At 46.3% G+C, this 27551-nt stretch overlaps 1 protein-coding gene across 1 annotated transcript in view; it reads left to right on the plus strand.

Annotated features, from left to right (window-relative positions):
• Window positions 1-13901, plus strand: part of LOC148144177 (uncharacterized) — a 67607-nt gene extending 53706 nt beyond the window's left edge. The window contains exon 4 of the mRNA XM_087975305.1: window positions 13012-13901. Coding sequence (XP_087831431.1) covers window positions 13012-13556 — 545 coding nt within the window. The 3' untranslated portion in view covers window positions 13557-13901. The remainder of the gene's footprint in view (window positions 1-13011) is intronic.
• Window positions 13902-27551: the final 13650 nt, after the last annotated feature.

Below are 27551 nucleotides of genomic sequence, written 5' to 3' on the forward strand. Positions count from 1 at the left end.
CCTCCTACCATTCAGAACAGCCCTATTGTCTGAATCGGAGACGTCGATTTTCCTGCTCCTCGGATGCTGCCTGACGTGTGCTTTTCCAGCACCACTCTAATCTTGACCCACGAGCTTCTGAAGCTGCTGCTGCTCCTCTCTCTCTCTCTCTCTCTCTGAATGAAGATTGAGATTCATCCAAGACTGTAATTTCCTTCCTCTGTCCAACAGCACTCTCTTCTCTCACTCCCTTTTCTATTTCTTTTATTTTCATGCTGGGATCCAATTGTTGACTTGCAGCAACGGAAAAGAAAGGGAGTGAATCCAGAAAGAGGACAGACTCTGGAAAAGCTGGTCCAGGTCTGTGCCTCAAACACATGGCAAATGCAGTACCACAGGGTTCCTGGGTTGTAACTTTTGCTGTGGGGAAAAAAAAGCAGAAATGAGGTGTATTGTTTAAATGGTGATATATTGGGAAGTGGAGAAAGTGAGGACTGCAGATGCTGGAGATCAGAGTCAAAATGTGTGGCGCTGGAAAAGCACAGTAGGTCAGACAGCATCCGAGGAGTAGGAAAGTTGACGTTTCTGGTAAGAGCCCTTCATCAGGAATGATGTGTGGATGGACAAAGAGGCCTCAGCGTCCTTCTACACCAGTCACTGCCAGTTGTCAGACAGGTGCAGCAAGCGATCAGCAAGGCAAGTGGGGTATGAGCAAGAGGAATTGAGTTTAGAAGTGGGGATGCCTTCCTGCAGTTAGCCTTGAATATATTCCATGACCCCCTGAGTTCATATCATTTTTGAACAACAGAGAAGTGGATGGTTCTTGGGGAAGGCAAGAAAATAGTTTTAAGGCTAGTACAGAACAGTGACAGTCATACAGCGTAGAAACACACCCTTCAGGTCAACTAATCCATGCTGACTATATTCACAAACTAATCCCATCTGCCTGTGTTTGGCCCATAATCCCTCCGAACCTTTCCTATTCACATACTTATCAAAATGTATTTTAAGCATTGAAACTGTACCTGCATCCACCACTTCCTCTAGACATTCATTCCACACACCAACCACTCTTTTTTTTAAATAAAACATGTGCTCCTCATGTCTTTAGACTCGTTCTACTCTCACTTTAAAAGTTTGCTCCCTAATCTTGAAATGACACCTGCCATTCACCTCACCTATACCTCTCATGATTTTTTAAACCTCTCTAAGGACACCTCATAACCTCCGATGCTCCAGTGAAAAAAGTCCCAGCCTCTGCATCTCAATGTAGGGAGATCCATATCCATTTGTGATCTGTTCAATGCTGGTGCAGACTTAAAAGACCAAATGGCCGACTCCTGCTCCCAATTCTCAATGTCCTGGACAGCAAGAGGCTATAAGACATCGGAGCAGAAAGTAGGTTATTCAGCCCATCAGGTCTGCTCATACAATTCAATCGTGGCTGATCAGTTTCTGAGCGCCATTCTGCTGCTTTCTCCCTGTCACCCTTGATCCCCTCAATACTCAAGAACCTAGCTATCTAAGTCTAAATATCCTCAGTGACCTGGCCTCTGTAGTTTTCTATGCCAATGAATTCCATAGATTCTTCACTCTGACTGAAGAGATTTCTCCTTATCTCCATTCTAGAATGTCTTCCCTTTACTCTAAAGCTGTGCCCTCGGGTCAATGGAAACATCTTCCCAACAACCACTCTGTCCAGGCCATTCAGTATTCTGTATGTTTCAATTAGATCTCCCCTGAGTATGGCCCTGCTAATCAGCATGAACCAGACCCTTCAGGATGAGGTACAGCAGGGATTAGGTTCAGCAAATTGAAAATGGAGGGAGAGTGGGATGGAGATCTTCAGCTTCTAAGGAATAAGAGAGGAAAGAGAGTTCACTATAAATTAGAATTGATTGGATGGGGTGATAGGCTAAGGAGGGGCAGATGGAGTTGAACTTGGAGAAATGTGATGTGTTGCATTTTGGTCAAGCAATGCAGGCAGGATTTACACAGGGGGAGTGTTGCAGAAGAAAGAGACCTTGGCGTGCATGTTCATAGTTCCTTGTAAGTGGAGTTGCAGATAGACAGGATAGTGAAGATGATGTTTGGTATGCTTTCCTCTATTGGTCAGAGCATTGAGTGAAGGAGTTGGGAGGTCATGTTGCGGCTGCACTGGACAATGGTTAGGCCACTTTTGGAATATTGTGTGTAATTCTGGTCTCCATCCTATGGAAGGATGTTGTGAAACTTGAAAGGGTTTGGAAAAGGTTTATAAGGCTGGTGTCAGAGTTGGAGGGTTTGAACGAGAGGGAGAGGCTGAATAGGCTGAGGCTGTTTTCCCTGTAGTGTCGGAGTCTGAGGGGTGACATTATAGAAGTTTTTAAGGGGCATGGATAGGTTGAATAGCCAAGGTCTTTTCCTCTGGGTAGGGGAGTCCAAAATTAGAAGGCAGTGGTTTGAGCTGAGAGGGCAAAGATTTAAAAGGGACCTGAGGGGCCACTTTTTCTCAGAGGGTGCTGCATGTATGGAACGAGCTGACAGGAAGTGGTGGAGGCTGGTACAATTACAACATCTGGATGGGTACATGAATAGGAAGGGTTTTGAGGACTATGGGCCACATGCTGGCAAATGGAATAGATTGATTTTGGATATATGGTTGGCATAGACGTGTGGGCGGAAGGATCTGTTTCTGTGGTGTATGACTAACTGTTTTCGGTGAAAGCAGAAGTGTGGTTGCAAAGGCAGGGCTTTCAGAGCAGCTTTCAAAGATGTTTTGCCCTTACTGGGACCGGAAGAAGGTACAATGAAATCTTTCATTTGTGAGACAGCAAGCAATTAAGTGAGTACATCTGGGAAGTTGGGAGAAAGTGGGAATTTGTTGCAATTTGCGGATGAAGCCCTACCCTATCCAGTCATTTCTGCAGGTGGATGAGACTAGGCCTCAAGCTTTGGGGGAGTAGGTTTAAGACAGAGTTGAGGAGGAGGAAGTGAGGGCTGCTGGTTTTCCCAGAGAGTAGTGTATCTGCGGAATTCTCTGCCCAAGGAAGCAGACTGCAAAATGCCCCGGTCCTAATTCTTCAGCTTGCCGTACCCGTGACTGTAAACTTTGAAGTGTTTTGGTTAACTGATGCAAATATTTCCCACTTGTCCAACAATCCAGTGTCAGCTGTTTCAGTCATTGAGATGGTTTTGATTCATCTACTAAATACATCTACTCTTATTAGACAATATTCATGACTAAGTACGCGAGGTGATACTATATACGCCAGTTGTAAACCAGTAAAAAAGGCCGACCAGGCAAGGAAGTGGTTAACAAACAAAGGGCATCCCTCTTCGAGTATGCATCTTGTTTGTTTACAAATTAAACACGCTTCAGATCTTTTCCTAGCTGCTTACCCAAAATCTGGGTGCCACCAGATTTGTGAGTGTTAACAATAATGTACATTAGCAACTGAAATAGGCAGCAGCAAAGAATGAACACAAACCAGTCCAGCAGGGGTCACCCACATTTTGGTTTGAGTATTGAGGGAGTACCCTTTTTGAGGCCCCTGTGATATCAGTACCATACCCAGGCTAATGTGCATTGAAATCAGATTATGAAGTGTTAACTTTTCTGCAAACTTCTGCCTGTGTGTATCTCTCTGTCACATTTTCCAACTTTCCTCATATCTGTTTGTCAGTTTTTGTTTATTCATTCCTTCCTTCCTTCCAAGGCTAACGAAGCACACACTTTCCAGAACAGTCCAAATTAGGGATTTGAGCCTCCTAAATCCTGGCTATGGCATGTAGCTGCTTAACCAAGTGTGCAAACTCTCAATATCTGTCAGCCGTTCCATTTGCAAATCGAACACTTATCAAAGTAAGTTGTTCGTGTCTCTGCATGAGTCCACAACCCGGTGAAATACAACGGATTCTTTAATGGTTGCCCAATGTGTCCTGTGTCAAATTCATTCGCGTCTGGATGTCCTGAAGCGAGCAATTATACTTCAGATTTCTACTACCCAATTAAAACTAATGTTGGGCACTCCAATGGATCGGGGGCATTTTATATAAATAATTATTCCCTCCGGTGTGGAAACGGGCCCTTCAGCCCAAAAAGTCCACACCGACGCTGCGAAGAGCAACCCACCCAGACCCATTCCCCTACATTCACCCCTGACGAATGCACCTAACACTATGGGGCAATTAAGCATGGCAAATTCACCTAACCTGCACATCTTTGGACTGTGGGAGGAAACCCGCTCAGACACTGGGAGAATGTGCAAATGCCACACAGACAGTTGTCCGAAGCGGGGATTGACCCAAAACACTCCAAAAGTTACTGCTTCCAAAAATAGACAAAGTCTTTTCCCTGGGGTCGGGGAGTCCAGAACTAGAGGGCATAGGTTTAGGGTGAGAGGGGAAAGATATAAAAGAGACCTAAGGGGCAACTTTTTCATGCAGAGGGTGGTACGTGTATGGAATGAGCAACCAGAGGAAGTGGCGGAGGCTGGTACAATTGCAACACTTAAAAGGCATTTGGACGAGTATATGAATAGGAAGGGTTTGGAGGGATATGGGCCGGGTGCTGGCAGGTGGGATTGGGTTGGGATATCTGTTCGGCATGGACAGGTTGGACCGAAGGGTCTGTTTCCATGCTTATGTCTCATATCACTCCAAAGGTTACTGCTTCCAGAGAAGCCTGTTGGACTACAACCTGGAGTTGTAATTTTAACCTTTATCCAAGTTCAGGTGGATTGGCTATGCTAAATTCCCCATAGTGCCCAGGGATGTGCAGGTTAGGGTGGATTGGCTATGCTAAATTCCTCATAGTGTGCAGGTAAGGTGCATGACTCAGGGTTAAATGTAGAGCAATGGGGATAGGGGAGTGGGTGTGGATCGGGGGCCCGTGTGGATCACTGCCCCGTGGCCCAGCATTTCAACTCCCCCTCCCACTCTGCTGAGGACATGGAGGCCCTGGGCGTCCTTCACAGCTGCTCCCTCATCACCAGACGCCTGGAGGAAGAACGCCTCCTCTTCCACCTCGGAACACTTCAACCCCAGGGCATCAATGTGGACTTTTACAGTTTCCTCATTTCCCCTTCCCCCACCTCATCCTAGTTCTAAACTTCCAGCTCAGCACTGTCCCCATTACTTGTCCGGACTTGTCCTACCTGCCTATCTCCTTTTCCACCTATCCACTCCACCCTCTCCTGTCTGACCTATCACCTTCATCCCCTCCCCCACTCACCAATTGAATTCTATGCTACTTTCTCCCCACCCCCACCCTCCTTTAGCTTATCTCTCCACGCTTCAGGCTCACTGCCTTTATTCCTGATGAAGGGCTTTTGCCTGAAACATCGCTTTCGAAGCTCCTTGGATGCTGCCTGAACTGTTGTGCTCTTCCAGCACCACTAATCCAGAATCAGGTTATAGCACTAGCTAGTGCTTCCAATTAAACCTGTTGGGCTGTAACCTGGTGTTGTGATTTTTAACTTTGTACATCCCAGTCCAACACCGGCATCTCCAAATCATTCCGTAGAAAAGGCGCGCAACTTTATTTTGATAGACCAATAGGGAGCCCTGTATCTCGCTCTCTCTCGGGCTCTCTCACTCTCTCTGGCACTGGAAAAGCATACCAGGTTAGGCAGCATCCGAGGAGCAGGAGAGTTGACGTTTCATCTCGAATGATAGTGGATGTAGGAAGGGGTCTCAGCATCTTTCTACACCAGTCACTGCCAGTTGTCAGACAGGTGCAGCCAGCAATTAGCAAGACAAGTGGTATATTAGGAATTGAGCTCAGAAGTGGGGATGCCTTCCTGCAGTTAGGGGGTCATTGAATATATTCAAGGCTGAGTTCATCTGATTTTTGAACAACAATGAAGTGGATGTTTATGGGGGTTGGCATGAAAATGATTTTAAGACCAGTACAGAACAGTTGCAGAGTTATACAGCACATAATAGCATATATGATCTTTTTGAATGCTGGTGCAGGCTTGACCAGCCAGATGGCCTACTCCTGCTTCCAATTCTCGCCCCCTCTGTCCAGGATAGCAAGAGACCGTAAGACACAGGAGCAGAAATTAAGGCCATTTAGCCCATCGGGTCTGCTCCGCCATTCAATTATGGCTGATAGGTTTATCAAACCTGTTCTCCCACTTTGTCCCCATAATCCTCGATCCCCTTGATGCTCAAGAACGTCTCTATCTCAGAATGATCAAAGAAAGAGTAGAGTCGATCAGGGATAGCATAGGGAACTTGTGTATAGAGTCTGAGGAGGTAGGGGAAGCCCCAAATGAGTTTTTTGCTTCTGTCTTTACTAAAGGAAAGGACCTTGTAGTGAATGAAACCATTGAGGAGCAGTTAAGCATGCTGGAGCAGATAGAGATTGAGGAAGCCGATGTATTGAAAATTTTGACAAACATTAAGATTGACAAGTCGCCAGGGCCAGACCAGATTTGTCCTCTGCCGCTTTGGGAAGCGAGAAATGTGATTTCTTCACCGCTTGCGAAGATCTTTGCATCCTCGCTCTCCACCAGAGTCATACCTGAGGACTGGGGGAGGCAAATGTAATTCCTCTCTTCAAGAAAGGAAATAGGGAAATCCCTGGCAATTACAGACCAGTCAGTCTCCCGTCTGTTGTCTGCAAGGTGTTAGAAAGGATTCTGAGGGATAGGATTTATGACCATCTGGAAGAGCATGGCTTGATTAAAGGCAGTCAGCACGAATTTGTGAGGGGCAGGTCATGCCTCACAAATCTTATTGAGTTCTTTGAGGATGTTACTTGACAAGTTGATGAGGGTCGAGCGGTGGATGTGGTGTATATGGACTTCAGTAAGGCATTTGATAAGGTTCCCCATAGTAGGCTCGTTCAGCAGGTCAGGAGGAATGGGATACTGGGAAATTTAGCTGTCTGGATACAGAATTGGCTGGTCGACAAAAGACAGCGAGTGGTAGCGGAAGGAAAATATTGTACCTTGAAGTCAGTGGTGAGTGGTGTTCCACAGGGCTCTGTTCTTGGGCCTCTACTCTTTGTAATTTTTATTAATGACTTGGATGAGGAGATTGAAGGATGGGTTCGCAAGTTTGCAGACGACACAACGGTTGGAGGTGTCGTTGACAGTATAGAGGACTGTTGTAGGCTGCAGCGTGACATTGACAGGATGCAGAGATGGGCTGAGAGGTGGGAGATGGAGTTCAACCTGGATAAATGCGAAGTGATGCATTTTGGAAGGTCGAACTTGAAAGTTGAGTACAGGATTAAAGACAGGATTCTTGGCAGTGTGGAGGAACAGTGGGATCTTGGTGTGCAGGTACGTAGATCCCTTAAAATTGCCACCCAGGTGGACAGGGTTGTTAAGAAAGCATATGGTGTTTTGGCTCCCATTAACAGGGGGATTGAGTTTAAGAGCCGTGAGAGCTTGTTGCAGCTCCATAAAACTTTGGTTGGACAGCACTTGGAATACTGTGTCCAGTTCTGGTCGCCCTATTATAGGAAAGATGTGGATGCTTTGGAGAGGGTTCAGAGGAGGTTTACCAGGATGCTGCCTGGAATGGAGGGCTTATCTTACGAAGAGAGATTGATTGAGCTCGAACCTTTTTCATTGGAAAAAGGAAGGAAGAGAGGGGACCTAATTGAGGTGTACAGGATAATGAGAGGCATAGATCGAGTTGATAGCCAGAAACTTTTTCCCAGGGCATAAATTGTTAACACGAGGGGTCATAGTTTTAAGCTGTTTGGTGGAAAGTATAGAGGGGATGTCTGAGGCGGGTTCTTTACGCAGAGAGTTGAGAGAGCTTGGAATGCATTGCCAGCAGCAGTTGTGGAGGCAAGGTCATTGGGGATATTTAAGAGACTGCTGGACATGCATATGGTCACAGACATTTGAGGGTTTGTACATTAGGTTTACCTCACATGAGGATCAATGGTCGGCACAACATCGTGGGCTGAAGGGCCTGTTCTGTGCTGTGCTGTACTGTTCTACGTTCTAATTATCCTCAGTGACCTGGCCTCCACAGCGTTCTGTGGCAGTGAATTCCATAGATTCACCACTCTCTGGCTGAAGAAGTTTCTCCTTACCTCCATTCTGAAAGGTCTTCCCTTTACTCTAAGGCTGTGCCCACTGGTTCTAATCCCTCCAACCAATGGAAACATCTTCCTAACTTCCACTCTTTCCAGGCCGTTCAGTATTCTTTGTTTCAGTTAGAACCCCCCTGCTTGTGGGCCTATTAACCAGCGTCAACTGCATCCTTCAGGATGAGTTACAGCAGGGATTAGGTTCAGCAAACTGAGAATGGAGGGAGAGTGTGTGGGAAAGAGATTTTCAACTTCTAAAGAATAAGCGAGGAAAGAGAGTTCATTATAAATTAGAACTGATCAGGTGGGCTGATTGGCCAAAGTGTGGTAGATGGAGTTTAATTCAGAGAAATATGTGGTTTGCATTTTGGTCAAGCAATCCAGGCAGGACTGACACCGTTAAGGGGAGTGTTGCAGAACAAAGAGACCTTGGAGTGCAGGTTCATAGTTCCTTGAGAGTGGAGTTACCAGTAGACAGGATAGTAAAGGAGGCATTTCCTTTATTGGTCAGTGCATTGAGTATAGGAGTTGGGAGGTCATGTTATGGCTGTGTAGGACATTTGTTAGTCCACGTTTGGAAGACTGCATTCATTTCTGGTCACCCTTTTACGGGAAAGATGTTGTGAAACTTTGAAAGATGTCGGAAAAGATTTACAAGGTTGCTGTCAGAGTTGGAGGGTTCGAGCTACAGGGAGAGGCTCATTCGGCCGGGGATATTTTCCTGAGAGCATTGGAGGCTTAGGGGTGACCTTATAGACGTTCATAAGAGGCATGGATAGGGTGAATATCCAAGGTCTTTTCCCCAAGGTAGGAGAGTTCAAAACTAGAAGGCATATGTTTGAGAATTTCTAAAGGCACCTGGATGCGTACATGAATAGGAAGGGTTTAGAGGGATATGGGCCACTTGCAGGCAAATTGGACGAGATTAATTTAGGATAATTGTTTGGCCGGGCAAGTTGGACCAAAAGGCCTGTTTCCGTGCTGTATGACTCTAATTTTCTTTGGTGAAAGCAGAAGTGTGATTGTGAAGGCTGGAGTTTCAGAGCAGCTTTCAAAGATGCTTTGCCCTTAATGGGAGCAGAATAAGTTACAATGAAATCCTGCATTTGTGAGACAGCAACTGAGTGAGTGAGTACATCCAGGATTTTGGTGGAAAGTGGGAATTCATTGCACTGTGGAGATGAAGCCCTACCTATTGAGTCATTTCTGCTGGTGAATGAAACCAGGTCTCAAGATTAGGAGGAGTAGATTCAGGACACAGATGAGGAGGAATTGCTTTTCCTGGAGTGTAGTGAATCTATGGAATTCTCTGTCCAAGGAAGCAGTAGAGGCAGCTTTGTTAAGTATGTTCAAGACACAGTTGGATGGGTTTTTGCAATGGTAGGGGAATTAGGGTAGTTGGGACAATGCAGGGTGGGGAGGATCTGAGAGAATGGATAGATCAGCCATGATCTTAATGAATGGCAGAGCAGGCTGGATATGAAACTACAACCCTGCATTTCCCATGGCTAACCCACCTAACCTCAATATTATGGACAATTTAGCATGAACAATCCAAAACAAGGCCAGTGAGCAGTGTAGTGATGTGGGAAATGAACTTTAGAGAATGATAGGGACAAGGAGAGTAAATATACCAGCAATAAAAACTGGATTCTAAAGATCACAAAAATTGAAACCAGAAACAGTATCCGAATGTGTGCTGCATTGTAACAAAAGTGAATGAGTTGACTGCACACATTGAAGAGAATAATTATGATCGGAGACTCCTTACAGAGACATGGCTTCAGGATGGCAAGGATTGGATCCTGAATATCGAGGGTTTGGTCAAATGGGAAGTGAGGTAAAGGTATAGGGTTGGTGCTGCTAATGAAAGCACTGATCACAGGGTGTCAGCTCGGATTTCAGGTCCTGATTTCTCTGTCCTGTGCTGATCTCCCTGTTCCCACAGCGTAAGATGTCGGTCTGTTCTCCGCTTTGCTGGATTTTTGCTGAAGATTTGCCCCCCCCACCCCCCCCGCCGCTTCTTTTTTTCACTTTCCGGAACAATACAGCATTCAGCCAATCAAGCCCCAATCCACAATTTCCCAGCCTGTCAACCATCCAGACACATAGTATCATCATAGCAGGGAATCACACGAAAAATGAAATCAAATTTGAAACAAATAGGTGCTCACGTTTAATGTTTGTTCATTCGGAAGTAAACCAGAAATGGGGGTCTCCCAGGATTCTGATTCTGTCCTACTTGAGGAATTCTCTCTCTCTTACATCTATCTATGAGAACCCAGCTATGATTTACAACAATATTTACACCAACAGAAGTAAGGCATCTGTTCTCAAATAGACAGAGATAAACAGGATGGAAATAGACATTTTCTCTCTCATGCGCGCACGCACACAAGTCCACAGGAGTGAATGTATATATGCAGAGCTGAGCAGAAATGACACTTTGTTATTAAAATTATATGGAGAAGGTGCCTTCCAGGAAGACTGGGGTGTGCATATTAATGATACCTGCAACCCATTTGAAAAGATGAAAGACTTAACAATCCAGGTTTGTTAAATGTATCATTTCAGTGGCAGGACACTGTCATGTTTTTCTATAAATTCTGTGTCTTATGATCTTATTCTCCACAATCACCTGATGAAGGAACAGCGTTCCAAAAGCTAGAGCTTCTAAATAAACCTGTTGGGCTATAACATGGTATTGTGATTGTTAACTTTGTCCAAGTTAGGGGGGATTGGCTATGCTAAGTTATCCATTGTACCCAGGGACGTGCAGATTAGGTGTGATAGTCAGGGAGTAGAGCAACAGGTCTAGCGGAATCGGTGTGGGTGGGTTACCCTTCGAGTGTTGGTTTGGACTCGTTGGGCTGAGTGGCTTGCTTCCACGCTGTGGGGATTCTGTGAAGGGAAGGGATTCCTGCAAACTGTGCACCTTGCCCTGACCCTTTTGTTTCGTCCCTTCTCCCTCCCCCTCCCTCACCCATTGGCGTCACAACACGGAAATGGCCCTGTCAGTTTGAGTGAAACTCCCTCTCTTTGGGCAACTTTTCATCCTGGGAGGGACAGAGAGGGGAGGGGGGAAATCTATTCACTTGTGGCAATTGGAGTGAATCCAGGGAGGGAGCTGACGCTGCAAACTCAGGTATGTGTCTTAATTACCTGGGTGAGGAGGGACAGAAGGATGGGGAGGGGCTGTTTTCCCCATTGCGCCACAGCCTGAGAGGTGACATTATAGACTTTTATAAAATCATGAGCATGGATAGGATAAATAGTCAAGGTCTTTCCCTTGGGATGGGGGAGTCCCGAACTGGAGGGTCATAGGTTCAGGGTGAGGGCAGTGGGGAGATGTAAAAGAGACCTCAGGGGCAACGTTTTCATGAAGAGGGTGATGTGTATATGGGATGAGCTGCCAGAGGAAGTGGTGGGGGCTGGTACAATTCCTACAGTTAAAAGGCATCTGGATGGGCGGATGAATACAAAGGGTTCAGATGGAGAGCGGCCACGTGGTGGCATATGCGACTGGCGTCATAGAGATGTACAGTACGGAAACAGACCTTTCGATCCAACTCGTCCTTGTCGACCAGACAGCCAACCCAATTTAGTCCCAGCTGCCAGCACCCGGCCCATATAGGGGCCAAGTGATGGCAAATGTGACTAGATTAATTTAGGAAATCTGGTCAGCTCGGACAGGTTGGGCCCAAGGGTCTGTTTCCGTGCTGTGTGACTCTAATCGTCTTCAGTGAAAGCAGAAGTGTGGTTGTGATGACTGGACTTTGAGGATGTTTTGCTCTGACAGGAAGCAGCAGAGCTTGACTGAAGTGTGTAGGTGTTAATGCCTTGATGTCTCCGTTTGCTCCCACCTTCCTGGGGTCGTTAACCAAGAAGCTGCATTGCAGGTTCACCCTGAATTGACACTTTTTTGTTTGCTTCCCAAAAGCAGACCTGCTCACTCTCAGCAGTATCCCAGTGTTGTGAAAGATATTAACTTTCAGGTGGAATTATCCAAAATTTGGAGAGATGTCAGTCTTGATGTTTTTGCTTTTTCTGCCCCTGTAAGATCCTGAATCAGCACCTTCAGGGGAATTAGTTATATCAGAGTGAGAACAGAGTGGGATGGTGCTTTCAATTTTGTGGAGTAACAAAAGACCAGAATATTCCGCAGAAAGTAGAATTGCTTGTTTTGAATTTTTACCCTGCACTGACAGTGATGACTTTTGTAATGTCTTTTAAACAGTGGATTTGAAGATAGAAGCTTCAAAATCAACGCATGAAGTTCTTATGCCCGAAACATTGACTCTCCTGCTCCTCGGATGCTGCCTGACCTGCTGCGCTTTTCCAGTACCACACATTTCGACACTGACTCTCCAGCGTCTGCAGTCCTCACTTTGATGTCAATGTCTGACAGTCACTCAATCCATCGGGACCGGAAACAATTTTCAACTATGATTCTGTGAGAAGGAGCAAAGCATTTTGGTTCCTGTTTGAGTACGTTTTCAGCATCAGTGGGACTGGATGAGAGACCCTACTGTTGCAGCGCATTGAGTGTGGGGTGTGTAGCAGCATCTACAGCCTGGAAAGAGGAATTGACGACAGGGAGGGGCTGGAAGTGTGTGTGTGTGTGTGTGTGTGTGTGTGTGTGTGTGCAGCTGAAGCTTCGGCCATGGAGAACCCTGAGGAATCCCGCCCCGTGGAGAAATGGTGGAAGTGTGGTGATGGCGGAAAAAGCTTCCATTTCCCGTCTGTCCTGGAGACTCATCGGCGCATCCACACAGGGGAGGGGCCGTTCTCCTGTCCAGAGTGTGGGAAGGCCTTCAGCAAATGCTCCGACCTGCTGAGGCACCAGCGGTCCCACACGGAGGTGAGGCCCTTCAACTGCCCCAAGTGCGGGAAGAGATTTACCCGGGCCTCCCACCTGCTGAGGCACATGCGGGCCCACACAGGGGAGAGGCCGTTCTCCTGCCCTGAGTGCGGGAAGAGATTTGCCCAGGTCTCCAACCTGCTGACCCACCGGTGGACCCACACCGGGGAGAGGCCCTTCAGCTGCCCTGAGTGTGGGAAGGCCTTCAGCGATTTCTCTTCCCTGCTGACCCATCGGCGGGTCCACACTGGGGAGAGGCCCTTCAGCTGCCCCGAGTGTGGGAAGGCCTTCAACAATTCCTCTTCTCTGCTGATCCACCAGCGGATCCACACTGGGGAGAGGCCCTTCAGCTGCCCCGAGTGTGGGAAGGCCTTCTGCCATTCCCCCAACCTGCTGAGGCACCGGCGAATCCACAATGGAGAGAAGCCTTTCAGCTGCCCTGAGTGCAGGAAGGCCTTCAGCAATTCCTCCAACCTGCTGACCCACCAGCGGTTCCACACCGGGGAGAGGCCCTTCAGCTGCCCCGAGTGTGGGAAGGCCTTCAGCAATTCCTTCAACCTGCTGACCCACCGGCGGGTCCACACAGGGGAGAGGCCCTTCAGCTGCCCCGAGTGCGGAAAGGACTTCACGCGCTCCTCCCTCCTCCAGAGGCACCAGCGAGTTCACATAGGGTGATTGAAGGCATGACGGCTGAGTGCCATTATCGACTGGACTATTAACCCAGTTCCAGGGGGTCCCGGGTTTGAATCCCACTGCAGCAGATGGCGCTATACAGGGTATGGGTTGAAATTGCTGAGTGAGTCAATGCTTCCTCCAGGTTAAGGCTGTACCGAGGATCCAATTACAAAGGGACATCTTGGTGCCTGACCAATAGTAAAGAAAGTGATGGGGGGGTGCGGGGAGTGTGTGCGCTTTGACTTTGAGCTGTTTAAAAAGCAGCTACTTTTTTCTCTGCCATTTTGCTGAGCGGATCTGAAGCTGTAACAAAGTTGGGTCGCAATAAAGGTTATTTGAACTTGCTGCGGGGCTCAGACTCTCATTGAAAGCTTTGAGCTCCAAGAGTTTTTGTTTTAAAGCTGTCATTTCTTTCAGCCTCCTGCACTAACCTTCCAATGTTGCGTATCAGATGGAGTCGTGAATGAGCAGCCAGTATCGTGAGAACTTGTCAATTTTTCAGGAGTGCAGAGTGTGTCATTTCATCGGCGTTATAAAGTTTCCTGGCAGCATCAGGAGGTGTGGGCTGCGTTCGCGAGAAATTATATGGAGGAGCCGATGTTGGACTGGGCTGGATAAAGTTAAAAATCACACAACACCAGGTTATAGTCTAACAGGTTTACTTGGAAGTATGAGCTTTTGGAGCACTGCTCCTTCATCGGGTAACTGTGGAACAGGATCATAAGACACAGATTTTATAGCAAAAGATCACAGTGTCATGCAACTGAAATGACATATTGAACAAACCAAATTGCTGTTAAGTCTTTCACCTTTTAGAATGAGTTGCAGGTTTCAGTTCATTAATCTGTAAATCCCAGAACTACTATTAATTCACATTCTCGAGATGACTTAAGGTTTTTTTTTAAAATAAGTGACATCTCAGCCCAGACAATGCATTAAAAGTGTGAGGTTCGAGTCTGTCTGTATCCCAATCTTGAATCAGACTGGTTCTAGTTCCCAAGTAGGAAATTATAAAATATTACACGGATTGACTGCCTACAGTTTCTGCACTTTTTGAGCAAAGTAGAATGTATCTGCAAACATAATTCTGCCAATACAAGTTTGCCCAAAAAGTGATGTGTGAATGCGTGCATGTGAGTTTGTGCATGAGAGTGCACGTAAAGTGTGTGCATGTTTGGTAAAGTGACTGTGTGATGGAGTATAAGCCTGAGAGAGTGTTGGGGGCGTGTATGTGTGGGTGTCTCAGAGAAAGCATGTGTATGAGTGAGCTATTAAAAGCGAGGTCTTGTGTTTTGCTAAAACAAGGAAGGGCAGGACTTGTACAGATAATGCTAGGGCCCTGTGTAGTGCTGTAAAAGAGAGACATGGTGGGGTTCAGGTACATAGTTCTTTGAAAGTTGCATCGTTGCTAGACAGGGTGGTCAAGAAGGCATTTAGCATACTTTGTACTCAATGTAGCATACTCAATGTTCACCCCATTGAGTATAGGGGTTGGGACATCATGTTGAGGTTGTACAGGATGTTGGTGAGGCCACTTGTAGAGTACTGAGTACGATTCTGGTGAACCTGTAATATGAAGAATTCTATGAGAGAGGGTTCGGTAAAGATTTACCAGGATGTTGCCAAGACTGGAGGGTTTGAGTTATAAGAAGAGATTGGGACTTTATTTATTGGAGCACAGGAGGTTGAGGAGTGACATTATTGAGATTGATAAAATCATGAGGAGTGGAGGTAAGGTGAATAGCAAAGGGCTCTTCCTTAGCATAGGGGAGCTCAAGACTCAGGGGCATATTTCTTTAAAGTGAGAGGAGAGAAATTTAAAAGGAACGTGAGGGGCAACGTTTTGACAGAGGGTGGTTTCCATGTGGAATTTGGATGAGTACATGCATAGAAAGGTTTAGAGGGATATGGGCCAAACACAGGCAAGTGGGACTAGTTTAGTTTTGGAATCCTGATTGGCATGGATGAATTGAACCAAAGGGCCTGTTTCTGTGCTGTATACCTCTCTGAACCAGAAGTGATCTTATTGAAACCAGTAGAATTCTGAAAGGGGCTTGACAGGATAGATGCAGACAAAATTCTCCTTTGTTGGGATTCTATGACTCCCCCGACAATGTGGAAGCAGGCCATTCAGCCCATTTATTTTACTCTGGCCCTCCGAAGAGTTTCACCCATATCCATTTCCATCCTCCGTATTTCCCATGGACAATCCACCCTAAATTGCACATCCCTGGTCATTATGGGTAATTCAGCACAGCCAATCCACCCTAACCTCTACACCCTAATCTATAAATTACCTCCTCAAAAATGAAATTTAAATGCAGAGTTTTTCTCTAAGAAAAATGTCACTCTGACTCAATATTCGGATGCAGACAGAATTCACACCTATTGTTAGAAAAGCTCTGCATTTGAATGATATTCTTGAGAAGATAATTAAAATCAAATTCTGGGATGAACATACCAAAGAACAGAAACCCATTCGAAAGGTGAAAGATTTAATCTAAAATTGTTTGATGTATTACATTTCCATGACACTGGACTCCATTGGCTGTAAATTCCATAATCATGATCTCATTCTCCACAACCACCTGATGAAGGAGCGGCGCTCCGAAAGCTAGTGCTTCCAAACAAACCTGTTGGATTATAACCTGGTGGTGTGTGATGTTTAACTTTGTCCGTGGGAAGCACATGAGTTGTGGGACTGGAAACAGTTCTTATTTTGTGATCTATTCCAAGTGAAATTTCTCCTCTGCGCAGGCACGGGTGAACAGTTTGGCTTTTGTGCTTTGTGAGAGATCGGGCTAGCAGCTTTTAAATCCTTATGTTAAACAGTTCAAGTAAACTGTTGATCAGCAATTGTATTCCGAGAGTGGTACTTCCAGCTCTGGTAATCCTGTTGCATCAACAGAGAGAGGGAGAGGATGTCACATCTAAAGAGCAGACAGAAAAGTTATTTCGCTTGTTCAGTCAGTTGAGTTGGTTCCGCACTCAGATGAGACTGGATACTGCTTTTAATGGATCATAATTAAATGCTACAATGGAACACCTTAAATTCGAGGAATTTTGAAAGGGCAAATGGAACAGTAACTTTGAAGAGAGATGTTCTTCCATTTCTAACCTTGGGTGAACCATATGAGGCATTTTTATTGATAGCTCCATAATCATCATCCTGCTGGATTTTTTTCAGGGCAAACAATTTCTGGTGGGAGAAATTCTGTATCCTGGGAAGGTGGGGAAATTTAAAAAAAAAAAGGCTGTTAAAAGCATTTGAACTGTGGGCCCACAAGCTCTTGTGGGAGCAGTGCATTTGCCAAAAACATTTCGGAGGAATTCTGTCTAACTGTTGGACTGAAAGTAGTTTCCCACTGAACGTTAAACAGGTATTGAGAACGTTGTGCATTATAGAGTGTGTTCCAGAGGACCGGAGGAGGATTGAACTTGCCAACGTGAACACCACTTTGCAGAGAGAGGAAATTTCTCAGGAGGTTGATGGAAGTCAACAATTGTCAGATTATTTCATGAAAATAACAGCTTATATGGGGATCCCAGAAGAGGGGTATCTGTAATGAGCACACAGAAACAAACCCTTCAGTCCAGGCCAGCCAGATATGCTAAATTAATCTAGTAACCCATTTGCCAGCATTTGGCCCATATCCCTCTGAATACTTCCTATTCATGTCCCCATCCAGATGTATGTTTTTCTTTGGAGAATACGGTGAGAGCCTAGATATGCTATTACTCAGCCTTTCCCCACTGAGCTTCACCTTTCCTTCATGCTAATTGTAGCTGGAGAAGCCCGAAAGTTGAAAAGGATTTCCTGGGGGAAAAAAACGTTTATTTAAGATCGGGCTCAGTGATGGATTTTCTAAAGCTTGGCTATTGTAGATTTCAATCAGACAAAAAAAAAACTTTCAGTTGTTCTTGTCCAAGGCAGAGTAGATATTCTTTTAAGGTATAATTGAGATATCTACATTCTTTACAATGTTTTTCCATCATTACCAGTGATTGTCCATCATTTGGTTTATTGAGCATCATCTTTTTGTGATTCGCCAGAGATGATTTGAAGTGAATTCTGTAAGATGCTTTTCTATTTTATTTAACTTTACCTGGCTCTTTAAGGCAACCATTTTCTTTTCATGCGATTGGTATTAAAATATCTGTGTATAATAATGAAGCAGCTCATTTATTCTGAAATTATTTCAATTAGTTGGTCAATTGCCAAATAATTGCTGCACAACTGTTGTCAATATTGATACCCAGGAAAGCTATTTTGTTTATTTTGTTTAATATATTTCCTTTCTAAAGATCTTATCCAAATTATAAAATGATTGTATTTTCATTTGAAATAAAGTTTGCAGTGTCTTATTAAATAGTTGAAAGTAACTTTGTACTTAATTGCTCCGTTTGGGATTAAACATTGTGACTTTGATAAAAGTGGTCTTTCACAATTTATGGTGAATCTATTAACAAACGAATGTTGCCATTTGCTCTTGAATTACCACAAATTCAATTTGAAATTCTTGAATGAGTTGAACAAGGGGTAAAAAGTGAATATTTATTGCACTTTTTCTGAAATTCTCTGCACTGCCATTGTATTTGGTTAAATGTATGTAACCCTCTTCATACCTTTGTATTTCTTTGATATTTCATTTGTCAGTGCTACTGCCCAAATAGCCTAAAAAAAATGTTTTGGCAGTTGGTGAAGTTGTGAATTTTTAGTCTAGTAACATTGTTTCACAATTGAATAATCTGAAGATTAATTTAGGCACATACAAGAACGTCAAAGAGATTGTGATGATAGAAAGTCAACATGCAGAATTGCCAATGAAATGTAAACTGGCTGCTCTTAATTTGGTACAGACTAAGTAGAAATAATGGCATTGTACACAAACTGTGTGTAGTGTGAGTTCAGAATTGTTCTGATCCTTTTAATTCTGGCACATGCAGTGATAGCAGCACCATAATCTGTTTTATTTGTTCGTGGAATGTGAGCATCACTGGCAGAGCCAGTATTTGACTGCTAAGAACACAGATATGAATATTCGGTGAGGTTGAGTTGCAAGTTCGACTGTGGCATAACAAATTGTACTGGCTTGCACTGTACTCTGACAAGACAGAGACTTTGGGAGGAGAACAAAAATAGGAATTTCTTCTTCAATATTGATGCTCCCATTTATATCTCTCAAAAGGAGATTGTTTGGTCCATCAAATTAATAATGGCTCTTTTGTTGAATTATTTCCCTGCATCCGCATATATCTGGAATCGTTTTCTTTTCAAGAATTTTGCAATTACCTTTGCCATTTACTGGTTACATTACCCCTTCAAGATCATTTCAAATCGTAATAACTTGCTTATTTCCTTAAAAATTAACCATCTCACGGCAACCCCAAACCCCTTTTTCAAAGTGGCTGCACTATTTCCAATATGGTCATGCTTTGTAAATATTACCATATACCATTAATTATGTCCAAGTCTCTTTAGATTTCAATGTATCGTTTTAAATATAAAAATGCCCCGTACTTGTAGCTCAGCCCTTTAAATATGTTCTGCTCCTCTAAGCGCAATGTATATTTACCCCTTTAGATATGAATATGTCTCTTAAAGGGATATTTCTGCTTACAAATAGGCAACATCTCTTCGAAATGTAGATTCATTTAGATATAACTGCGTCACTTTACATATTAAGATATCCCTTTGAATGTGCCCCCATCCCTTTGAATGGTAATCTTGTCCATTTAACCCTCTTTATTTGCAGAAATAGCCCGTTAAAATGTTCACGTCCCTTTAAAATGCAGATTGCCCACTTTATATGTGACGCCGTTCCGTTAGATGTCGGAATATCTGTTTAAATTGAGCCGTGAGCTTTCCCAATGTAGACAGGGCTCCTCGAAACGTGGCAGTGTCCCCCCTGCAGCTGCAGAGCGAGACAGGAGTTTGTTTTTGTGAATGAGCAGTTGTAGCGCGAGGTGGCTGTTGCTTGGTGACGGTGAGGCTCCCCCGGCCCCGCCCATCCCCCCGTGCAGACGTCACGCGGGGGCGAAGGCGGTTGGGAGGAGAAGTCGCTCGAGCGGGGAAGCGGCGGGAGGGCGGCCGTTAGGAAAATGGCGCCGTGCGGCCTGGGGCAGACACCCGTCACTGGGCACCGCCGCCTTCCTGGCGCAGCTGCTGTGTCACGGCCACATCGGCCGGCTGTACAGCAGGCAGGAGCCGGTGAGCATTTCGGAGGCGGATGGGGTTAAGGGCCTGCTTGGGAACTCGTCGGCCGCCTGGGTGGTGGAGTTCTACTGGTCGTGGGGCGGCCCCTGTGTCAACTATGGGGCCACCTTTTTTTTAATTTCAAAAATATACTTTATTCATAAAATAATTTGATGGTCTGTACAGTTGGTCATGCCATACATATGTAAACATGTACATACAGAGATCACAATTTATCATTTTTATATACAGGTCTGTACATTTTTCAATCATATGCCCATATAATTAGCTGAGGTGTCAGCAGAGCCCAAATGACTGCATGGACCTTGGAATGTGCCAGTCTGCAACACTCAGTCGGGGTCAACTCCTTCAGCTGGAAGATCAGCACGTTTCGGACCACCCAGAGAGCGTCCTTCACCGAGTTGATGATCCTCCAGGCACAGTTGATGTTTGTCTCGGTGTGCGTCCCGGGGAACAGGCCGTAGAGCACGGAGTCCCGTGTCACAGCGCTGCTCGGGACGAACATCGACAAACCTCTCCAGACTTCCTCTGCATAGGCACATTCCAGAAGGAGGTGTGTGACAGTCTCGTCCCCCCGCAGCCGCTTCGAGGGCAGCGCGCGGTGTGGCTGAGAGTCTGGGCGTGCATAAAGGATCTCACAGGCAGAGCCCTTTTCACCACCAGCCAAGCCATGTCTTGGTGCTTGTTGGAAAGTTCTGGTGATGAGGCATTCTGCCAAATGGCTTTGACAGTCTGCTCAGGGAACCGCTCGATAGGATCCGCCCTCTCCTTTTCCTGAAGGGTCTCAAGGACACTACGTGCTGACCACTTCCTGATGGACTTGTGGTCAAAGGTGTTTTTCTTCATAAACTTCTCCACGAAGGACAGGTGATACAGAACGGTCCAACTACTCGGAGCGTTCCGCGGCAGCGAGGCCAGGCCCATCCTTCGCAACACCGGGACAGGTAGAACCTCAGTACGTAGTGACACTTGGTGTTTGCGTACCGGGACGCACAGCTTGATGCAGCCACACACACAGGTGGCCATCAGGGTGAGGGTGGCATTGGGTGTATTTTTTCCCCCGTTGCCAAGATCTTTGTACAGCAAGTCCCTTCGGACCCGGTCCATCTTTGACCTCCATATAAACTGGAAGATGGCCCGGGTGACTGCAGCGGCACAGGTTCTGGGAATAGGCCAGACCTGTGCCACGTATAATAGCAATGACAGTGCCTCACACCTGATGACCAGGTTTTTTCCCGCGATGGAGAGCGACCGTAGCGTCCATCTGCCCAGTTTCTGCCTCACTTTGCTAATACGCTCCTCCCAAGACTTGGCGCACGCCCTAGCCCCCCCGAACCAAATACCCAGCACTTTCAGGTGGTCGGTCCTGACGGTGAAGGGGATCGAGGATTGGTCGGCCCAGCTCCCAAAGAGCATGGCCTCACTCTTGCATCGGTTTACTTGGTCCCCGAGACCCGTTCGAACTGGTCACATATGCACATGAGTCTGTGCACGGACAGCGGATCCGAGCAGAAAACGGCGACGTCATCCATGTAGAGGGAGGCCTTAACCTGCAGGCCCCCGCTGCCAGGAATAGTCACCCCTCTCAGACTCGCATCCTTCCTGATGGACTTGGCAAATGGCTCTATGCAGCACACAAACAAGGCAGGAGAGAGAGGGCAGCCTTGCCTGACTCCAGATCTGACTGGGAAGCTATCTGATTCCCACTCATTGATTGAGACTGCACTGACAATGTTGGTGTAGAGCAGTCTGATCCAATTGCAGATTCCCTCACCAAAGCCCATTTTGGAGAGAACATCTCTCATATACCTGTGTGATATCATGTCAAAGGCTTTCTCCTGGTCCAGGCTGACCAGGCAGGTGTCCAACCCTCTGTCCTGCACGTAGGCGATCATATCCCTGAGGAGTGTGAGACTCTCAGCGATCTTCCTGCCCGGCACAGCACAGGTTTGGTCAGGGTGAATCACCGACCCCAGAGCAGACCTGACCCGGTTGGCGATTACCTTTGACAGAATTTTGTAATCCGCATTCAACAGTGAGATTGGTCTCCAATTTTTGAGTTCCTCCCAGTCCCCCTTCCGCTTGTAGATGAGGGTGATAATGCCTTTCAGTGCAACACTTAACAATCCAAGTTTGTTCAAAATATCGTTTCTGTGGCAGGACACTGATATTTTTGTAGAAATTCTGTGCCTTATGATCTTATTCTCCACAATGTGGAGCAATAGGGGTAGTGAAATGGGTGTGGCTTTGGAGGGTCGGTGTGGACGTGTTGGGCTGAGTGGCCTCTTCCATACTGTGGGGATTTTCTGAAGAGAAGGGGTTATTGCAAACTCATTGTTTTTTTTTGCTTCCAAAAATCAGACCTGCTCACTCAGCAGTATCTCAATGTTGTGAAAGATATTAACTTTCAGATGGAGGTATCCAAGATGTAGAGAGATGTTTTTGCTTTTCTGCCCTTGTAAGATCCTGAATCAGCACCTTCAGGAGAATTAGTTAGAGTGAAGTAAGAACAGAGGGGGAGAGAGGCTGGGATGGTGCTTCAATTTTGTGAAATAACAAAAGAAAAGAATATTCCACAGAAAGTAGAATTGCTTGTTCTGAATTCCTACCATGTACTGACAGTGATGACTTTTGTGATCTCTTTTTACTGATTATTTGAAGATCTGAAGATGGAAGTTTCAAAATTAACAGATCGATCTCCTGCTCCTCGGATGCTGCCTGACCTTCTGTGCTTTTCCACCGCCGGACTTTCCTACACCGACTATCCAGTAACCACTGTCCTCACTTTGACGTCAATGTCTGACAGTCACTCAATCCATCGGGACTAGCACGATTTTTGACTGTGATTCTGTGAGAAGGAGCAAAGCTTTTTGGTTCCTATTTGAGTGCGTTTTCAGCATCAGTGGGATTGGATGAGAGACCCACCTTTGCAGCCTACTGAGTGTGGAGCCTGAAACAGCTATATGGCCTGGAAAGAGGAATTCATAGCAGGGAGGGACTCTATATGTGTTTGTGTGCAGCTAAAGGTTTGGCCATGGAGAAACCGGAGGAATTCTGCCCCATGGAGAAACCATGGCAGTATGGCGACTGTGGGAAAGGCTTTTATGCCCCGTCTGACCTTGAGACTCATTGGCAGTCACACCAGGGAGAGGCTCTCCACTGCCCAGAGTGCGGGAAGACCTTTACCCAGGCCTCCCACCTGCTGACCCACTGGCACATCCACACGGGCGAGAGGACCTCCAGCTGCCCCGAGTGCGGGAAGGCCTTCAGTAATTCCTCCGCCCTGCTGATCCACCGGTGGATCCACACAGGCGAAAGGCCCTTCAGCTGCCCCGAGTGAGGGAAGGCCTTCAGTTATTCCTCTGCCCTGCTGAGGTACTGACAGGTTCAGTGCGGGAAGGGCTTTACCCACACCTTCCACCTGCAGAGCCATCGCAAGAGGTTTGAAGGAGCGACGGCCGAGTGCCATTATCGACTGGACTATCAACCCAGTTCCGGGGACTCCCAGATTTGAATTTCACCACGGCAGATGGTGGAATTGGAAATCAGTCAGAAATCTGGAGTTCAGAATCTAACGATGAAACCATTTTTGGGGAGTGGGGGTCGAGAAATTCCTATCTGATTCACTCACTTCCTTTTTAGGGAAAAGATTCACTCAGTCGTCCCAGCTGCATCCTTTATCCGGTCTGACCTGCACATGACTCCAGACCCACAGCCATGAAAAACTTAGTTGGAGACAGGGTATAGGTTGAAATTGCTGAGTGAGGCAATACTTCCTATGGGTTCAGGCTTTACCACGGATCCAATTACAAAGGGACAACTCAGTGCTGACCAATAGTAAAGAAAGGCAGGGGGATGGGAGTGTGTGGGCTTTGACCTTGAGCTGTTTTTTAGAAAAGCTACTTTTTGTACACTTGTTTGCTGGGAGGGATCTGAAGTTGTAACAAGGTTGGGTCACAATAAAGGTTACCTGAACTTACCCTGGGCTCAGACTCTCATTGAAGGCTTTGAGCTTCAAGAGGTTTTTTTTTAAAGCTGCTCATTTCTTTCAGCCTTCTGCACTAAGTTTCCAATGTTGTGTATCAGATGGAGCAGTGAATGAGGAGCTAGTATCGTTAGAAATTGTAAATTTTTCACGACTGCTGGTACTGCGTCATTTCATCAGCATTGTAAAGTTTACTGGCAGTTCTGGGAGGTGTGGGCTGTGTTCATGAGAAACTATGTGGAGGTGCTGGTATTGTACTGAGGTTGATAAAGTTATAAATCACACAACACCAGGTTATAGTCCAACTGGTTTATTTGGAACTACCAACTTTAGTGTCAACTGCAAACTTACCCATCCACCTATGTCTACGTCCAAGTCATCTATAAAAATGACAAATAGCAGTGGTCATAAAACACATCTTTGTGGCACACCACTAGTAACGGGACTCCAGGCTGATTATTCTCCATAAATCACCACTCACTGTCTTCTTTCAGCAAGCCAGTTTCTGATCCAAACTGCTAAATCACCCCCCGTCCCATGCCTCTGCATTTTCTCCAACACCTACAATGTGGAACCCTATCAAAGGCTTTACTAAGGTCCATGTACACCACGTCAACTGCCATAACCTCATCCACATGCTTGGTCACCTTCTCAAAAAACTCAATGGGGTTTGTGAGAGATGCCCTGCCCTTGATGAAACCATGTTGACTATCTGAAATCAACTTGTTACTTGCTAGATGATTATAAATCCGATCTCTTATACTCCTTTTCAAAAGCTTCCCTGCAACAGACGTAGGGTCACTGGTCTATAATTACCTGGGTCATCTCTACTGCCCTTCTTGAACAAGGGCATAACATTTGCACCCCTCCACTCCTCTGGTACTAAACCTGTAGACAATGATGACTCAAAGATCAAAGCCAAAGGCTCCACCATATCCTCCCTAGCTTCCCAGAGAATCCTCAGATAAATCCCATCCGGCCCAGGGGACTTGTCTACTTTCACTCCTTCTAGAATTGATAGCACCTCCTCCTTACTAACTTTGATCCTTTCTAGTCTAATATCTCGTATCTCATTCTTCTCCCCTACAATAGTCTCCTTTTCCTGAGTGAAGACCGATGAGAAATATTCATTAACAGCTCTTGGATCTCCACAGGGCCCACACACAACTTCCTAATTCTGTCTTTGGCTCTATTCCTACCTTAGTCATCCTTTTATTCCTCATATACCTATAGAAAGCTTTAGGGTTCTCTTTTATTCTACCTGCTAAAGACTGCTCATGTCCTCTGTTTACTCTTAAATCTCTCTTTAAATCCTTCCTAACTAATCTGTAGCTCTCCATGGCCTCATCTGAACCGTCTCATCTCATTGTCACAAAAGTCTCCTTCTCCTGCTTAACAAGAGATGCAATTTCTGTAGAAAACCATGGTTCCCTTACCTATCACTTCCTCCCTATCTGACAGGGACATACAAACCAAGGACACACAATATCTGTTTCTTAAACCAGCTCCACATTTCAATTGTCCCCATCCCCTGCATTTTGCTACCTCATTCTATGCATCCTAAGTCTTGCCTCATTGCATTAGAATTGCCCTTGCCCCATCAATAATTCTTGCCCTGCGGCACGTTCCTATCCCTTTCCATCGCTAAATGAAACCTAACTGAATTATGGTCACTCTCTCCAAAGTGCTCACCTACCATTAAATCAAACACCTGGCCTGGTTCATTACCAAGTACCAGATCCAGTGTGGCCTTCCTTCTTGTCAGCCCTTTGACATACTGTGCCAGAAAACCCTCCTGCACACACTGGACAAAACTGATCCATAAGACGTACCAGAGTGAAAGCATTTCCAGTTAATGTTGGGCAAGTTACAGTCCCCCATAATGATCACCCGTCTACCTTAAATAAAAATTGATTTCGCCCTCTCCTCCCTCTCCCTCCCACTTCCCCTCCCCCTCCCAGGATGAAGAGCTGCCCAGAGGGAGGGAGTTCCACTCAAACCTGACAGGGACACTTCCGCCTTGTGACATCATCAATGGAGTGAGGCCCAAAAACATGCTGCCGCACTGCGCTTACTCCGGACGGCCGCTTGCACGCACTGCGCCAGTGCTGCCCTGTACAGTTTCCAAAAATCCTTTCCCTTCAGCGAGGCCATTCGGCCTAACGAGTCCACGCCAACTCTCCAAAGGGTAACCCACCCACACCTATTCCCCTACCCCTAGTGCTCTACATTTACCCCCCCTGACTAATACACCTAACCTGCACATCCCTGGGCACTATGGGTCAATCCACCCTAACCTGCACAACCCCTGACCCTACATGAACACACTGGTGCCTCTACAGTTGGGTGCAGTGTGTGAAGCCCTTCCTGAACTGAAAGCGGGTGAATGGCCACTACCCCCACCAGTGGGTCAGCAGCTTTACCGAGCAGGTGAACCCCTTCCCGAAGGGCCTGTCCCTCTCGTGGAGCTGCTCATGCCTCCACAGGTCGCTCAGCTGACTGAACCCCTTCCCACACTGAGCAAGTGAACAGCCTCTCCCCTGTATGGACCCGCTGATGTTGCGGAGGAATCGCTGAAGGCCTTCCTGCACTCGGGGCAGCTGATGGGTCTCTCCCCTTTAGCAGGGTAGAGGAAGCACTGAAGGCCTTCCAGCAGACTGGGCAAGTGAATGGCCTCTCCCCGGTGTGGATCCGTCAGTGGGTCAGCAGAGTGGAGGCCCAGGTAAATCCCTTCCCGCACTCGGTGCAGCTGAAGGGCCTCTCCCCTGTGTGGACCCGCTGATGCTTCAGCAGGGTGGTGGAATAGCTGAAGGTCTTCCTGCACTCTGGGCAGCTGAAGGGCCTCTTCCCCCGTGTGACCTGCTGGTGGGTCAGTAGGTTGCAGGCCCGGGTAAAGCTCTTCCTGCACTCGGTGCAGGGGAACGGCCTCTCCCCGGTGTGACTGTGCCGATCAGTATCCAGGACAGGCGGGAAACGGAAGCTTTTCCCGCAGTCGCCACACTTCCATGGTTTCTCCACGGGGCGGGAGTCCTTGGGTTTCTCTATGGCTGAAGCTTCAGTTACACACAAACACGTGTAGAGCCCCTCCCTGCCGTGAATTCCTCTTCCCAGGCCGTATCCCTGTTTCAGGCTCCACACTCAGTGCACTGCAACGGTAGAATCTCTCATCTAGTCCCACTGATGCTGAAAATTTACTCAAACAGGAACCAAAAAGCTTTGCTCCTTGGCACAGAACCATAGTCAAAAATTGTTGTGGTCCTGATGGATCGAGTGACTGTCAGACTTTGATGTCAACGTGAGGACTGCAGACACTGGAGAGTTAGAGACAGAAAGTGTGGCGTTGGAAAAGCACAGCAGGTTAGGCTGCATCCGAGGAACAGGAGAGTCAATGTTTCTGGCCTAAGCCTTCCATCTGTTGACTTTGATACTTTCGTCTTCACAACTTCAAATATTCTGTGAAAAGAGATTACAAAGGTCATCAGTGTCAGTCCCTGATAGAAAAGAAAAGATAAAGTAAAAACAGAAAAGACATCTATCCCATCCCCTTCCCAATGTTTTATCCTTCTGTCCCTCCTCACTGTGTAATTAAGACACATACCTGAGTTTGCAAGTGAAAATCAGACCCCTGGTGGGGTCACTCGGTTCCGCGATCAATGAACCCTCACCATCGGTGTGACTGTTTTAGACTTCACTCTTTATTTCTTCATATGGCTGGATACAGTGTGTCCGGAAACATTTCTGTATTCCTCAGAGGAACTGCACACATGGCTTAATACAGAGGCACTTGTACACT

This window comes from Chiloscyllium plagiosum, unplaced genomic scaffold (genome assembly GCF_037043375.1).
Source record: "Chiloscyllium plagiosum isolate Xiang-an unplaced genomic scaffold, Cpla_swu_hap1 HiC_scaffold_27, whole genome shotgun sequence".
In the NCBI taxonomy this organism is placed as follows: Eukaryota; Metazoa; Chordata; class Chondrichthyes; order Orectolobiformes; family Hemiscylliidae; genus Chiloscyllium; species Chiloscyllium plagiosum.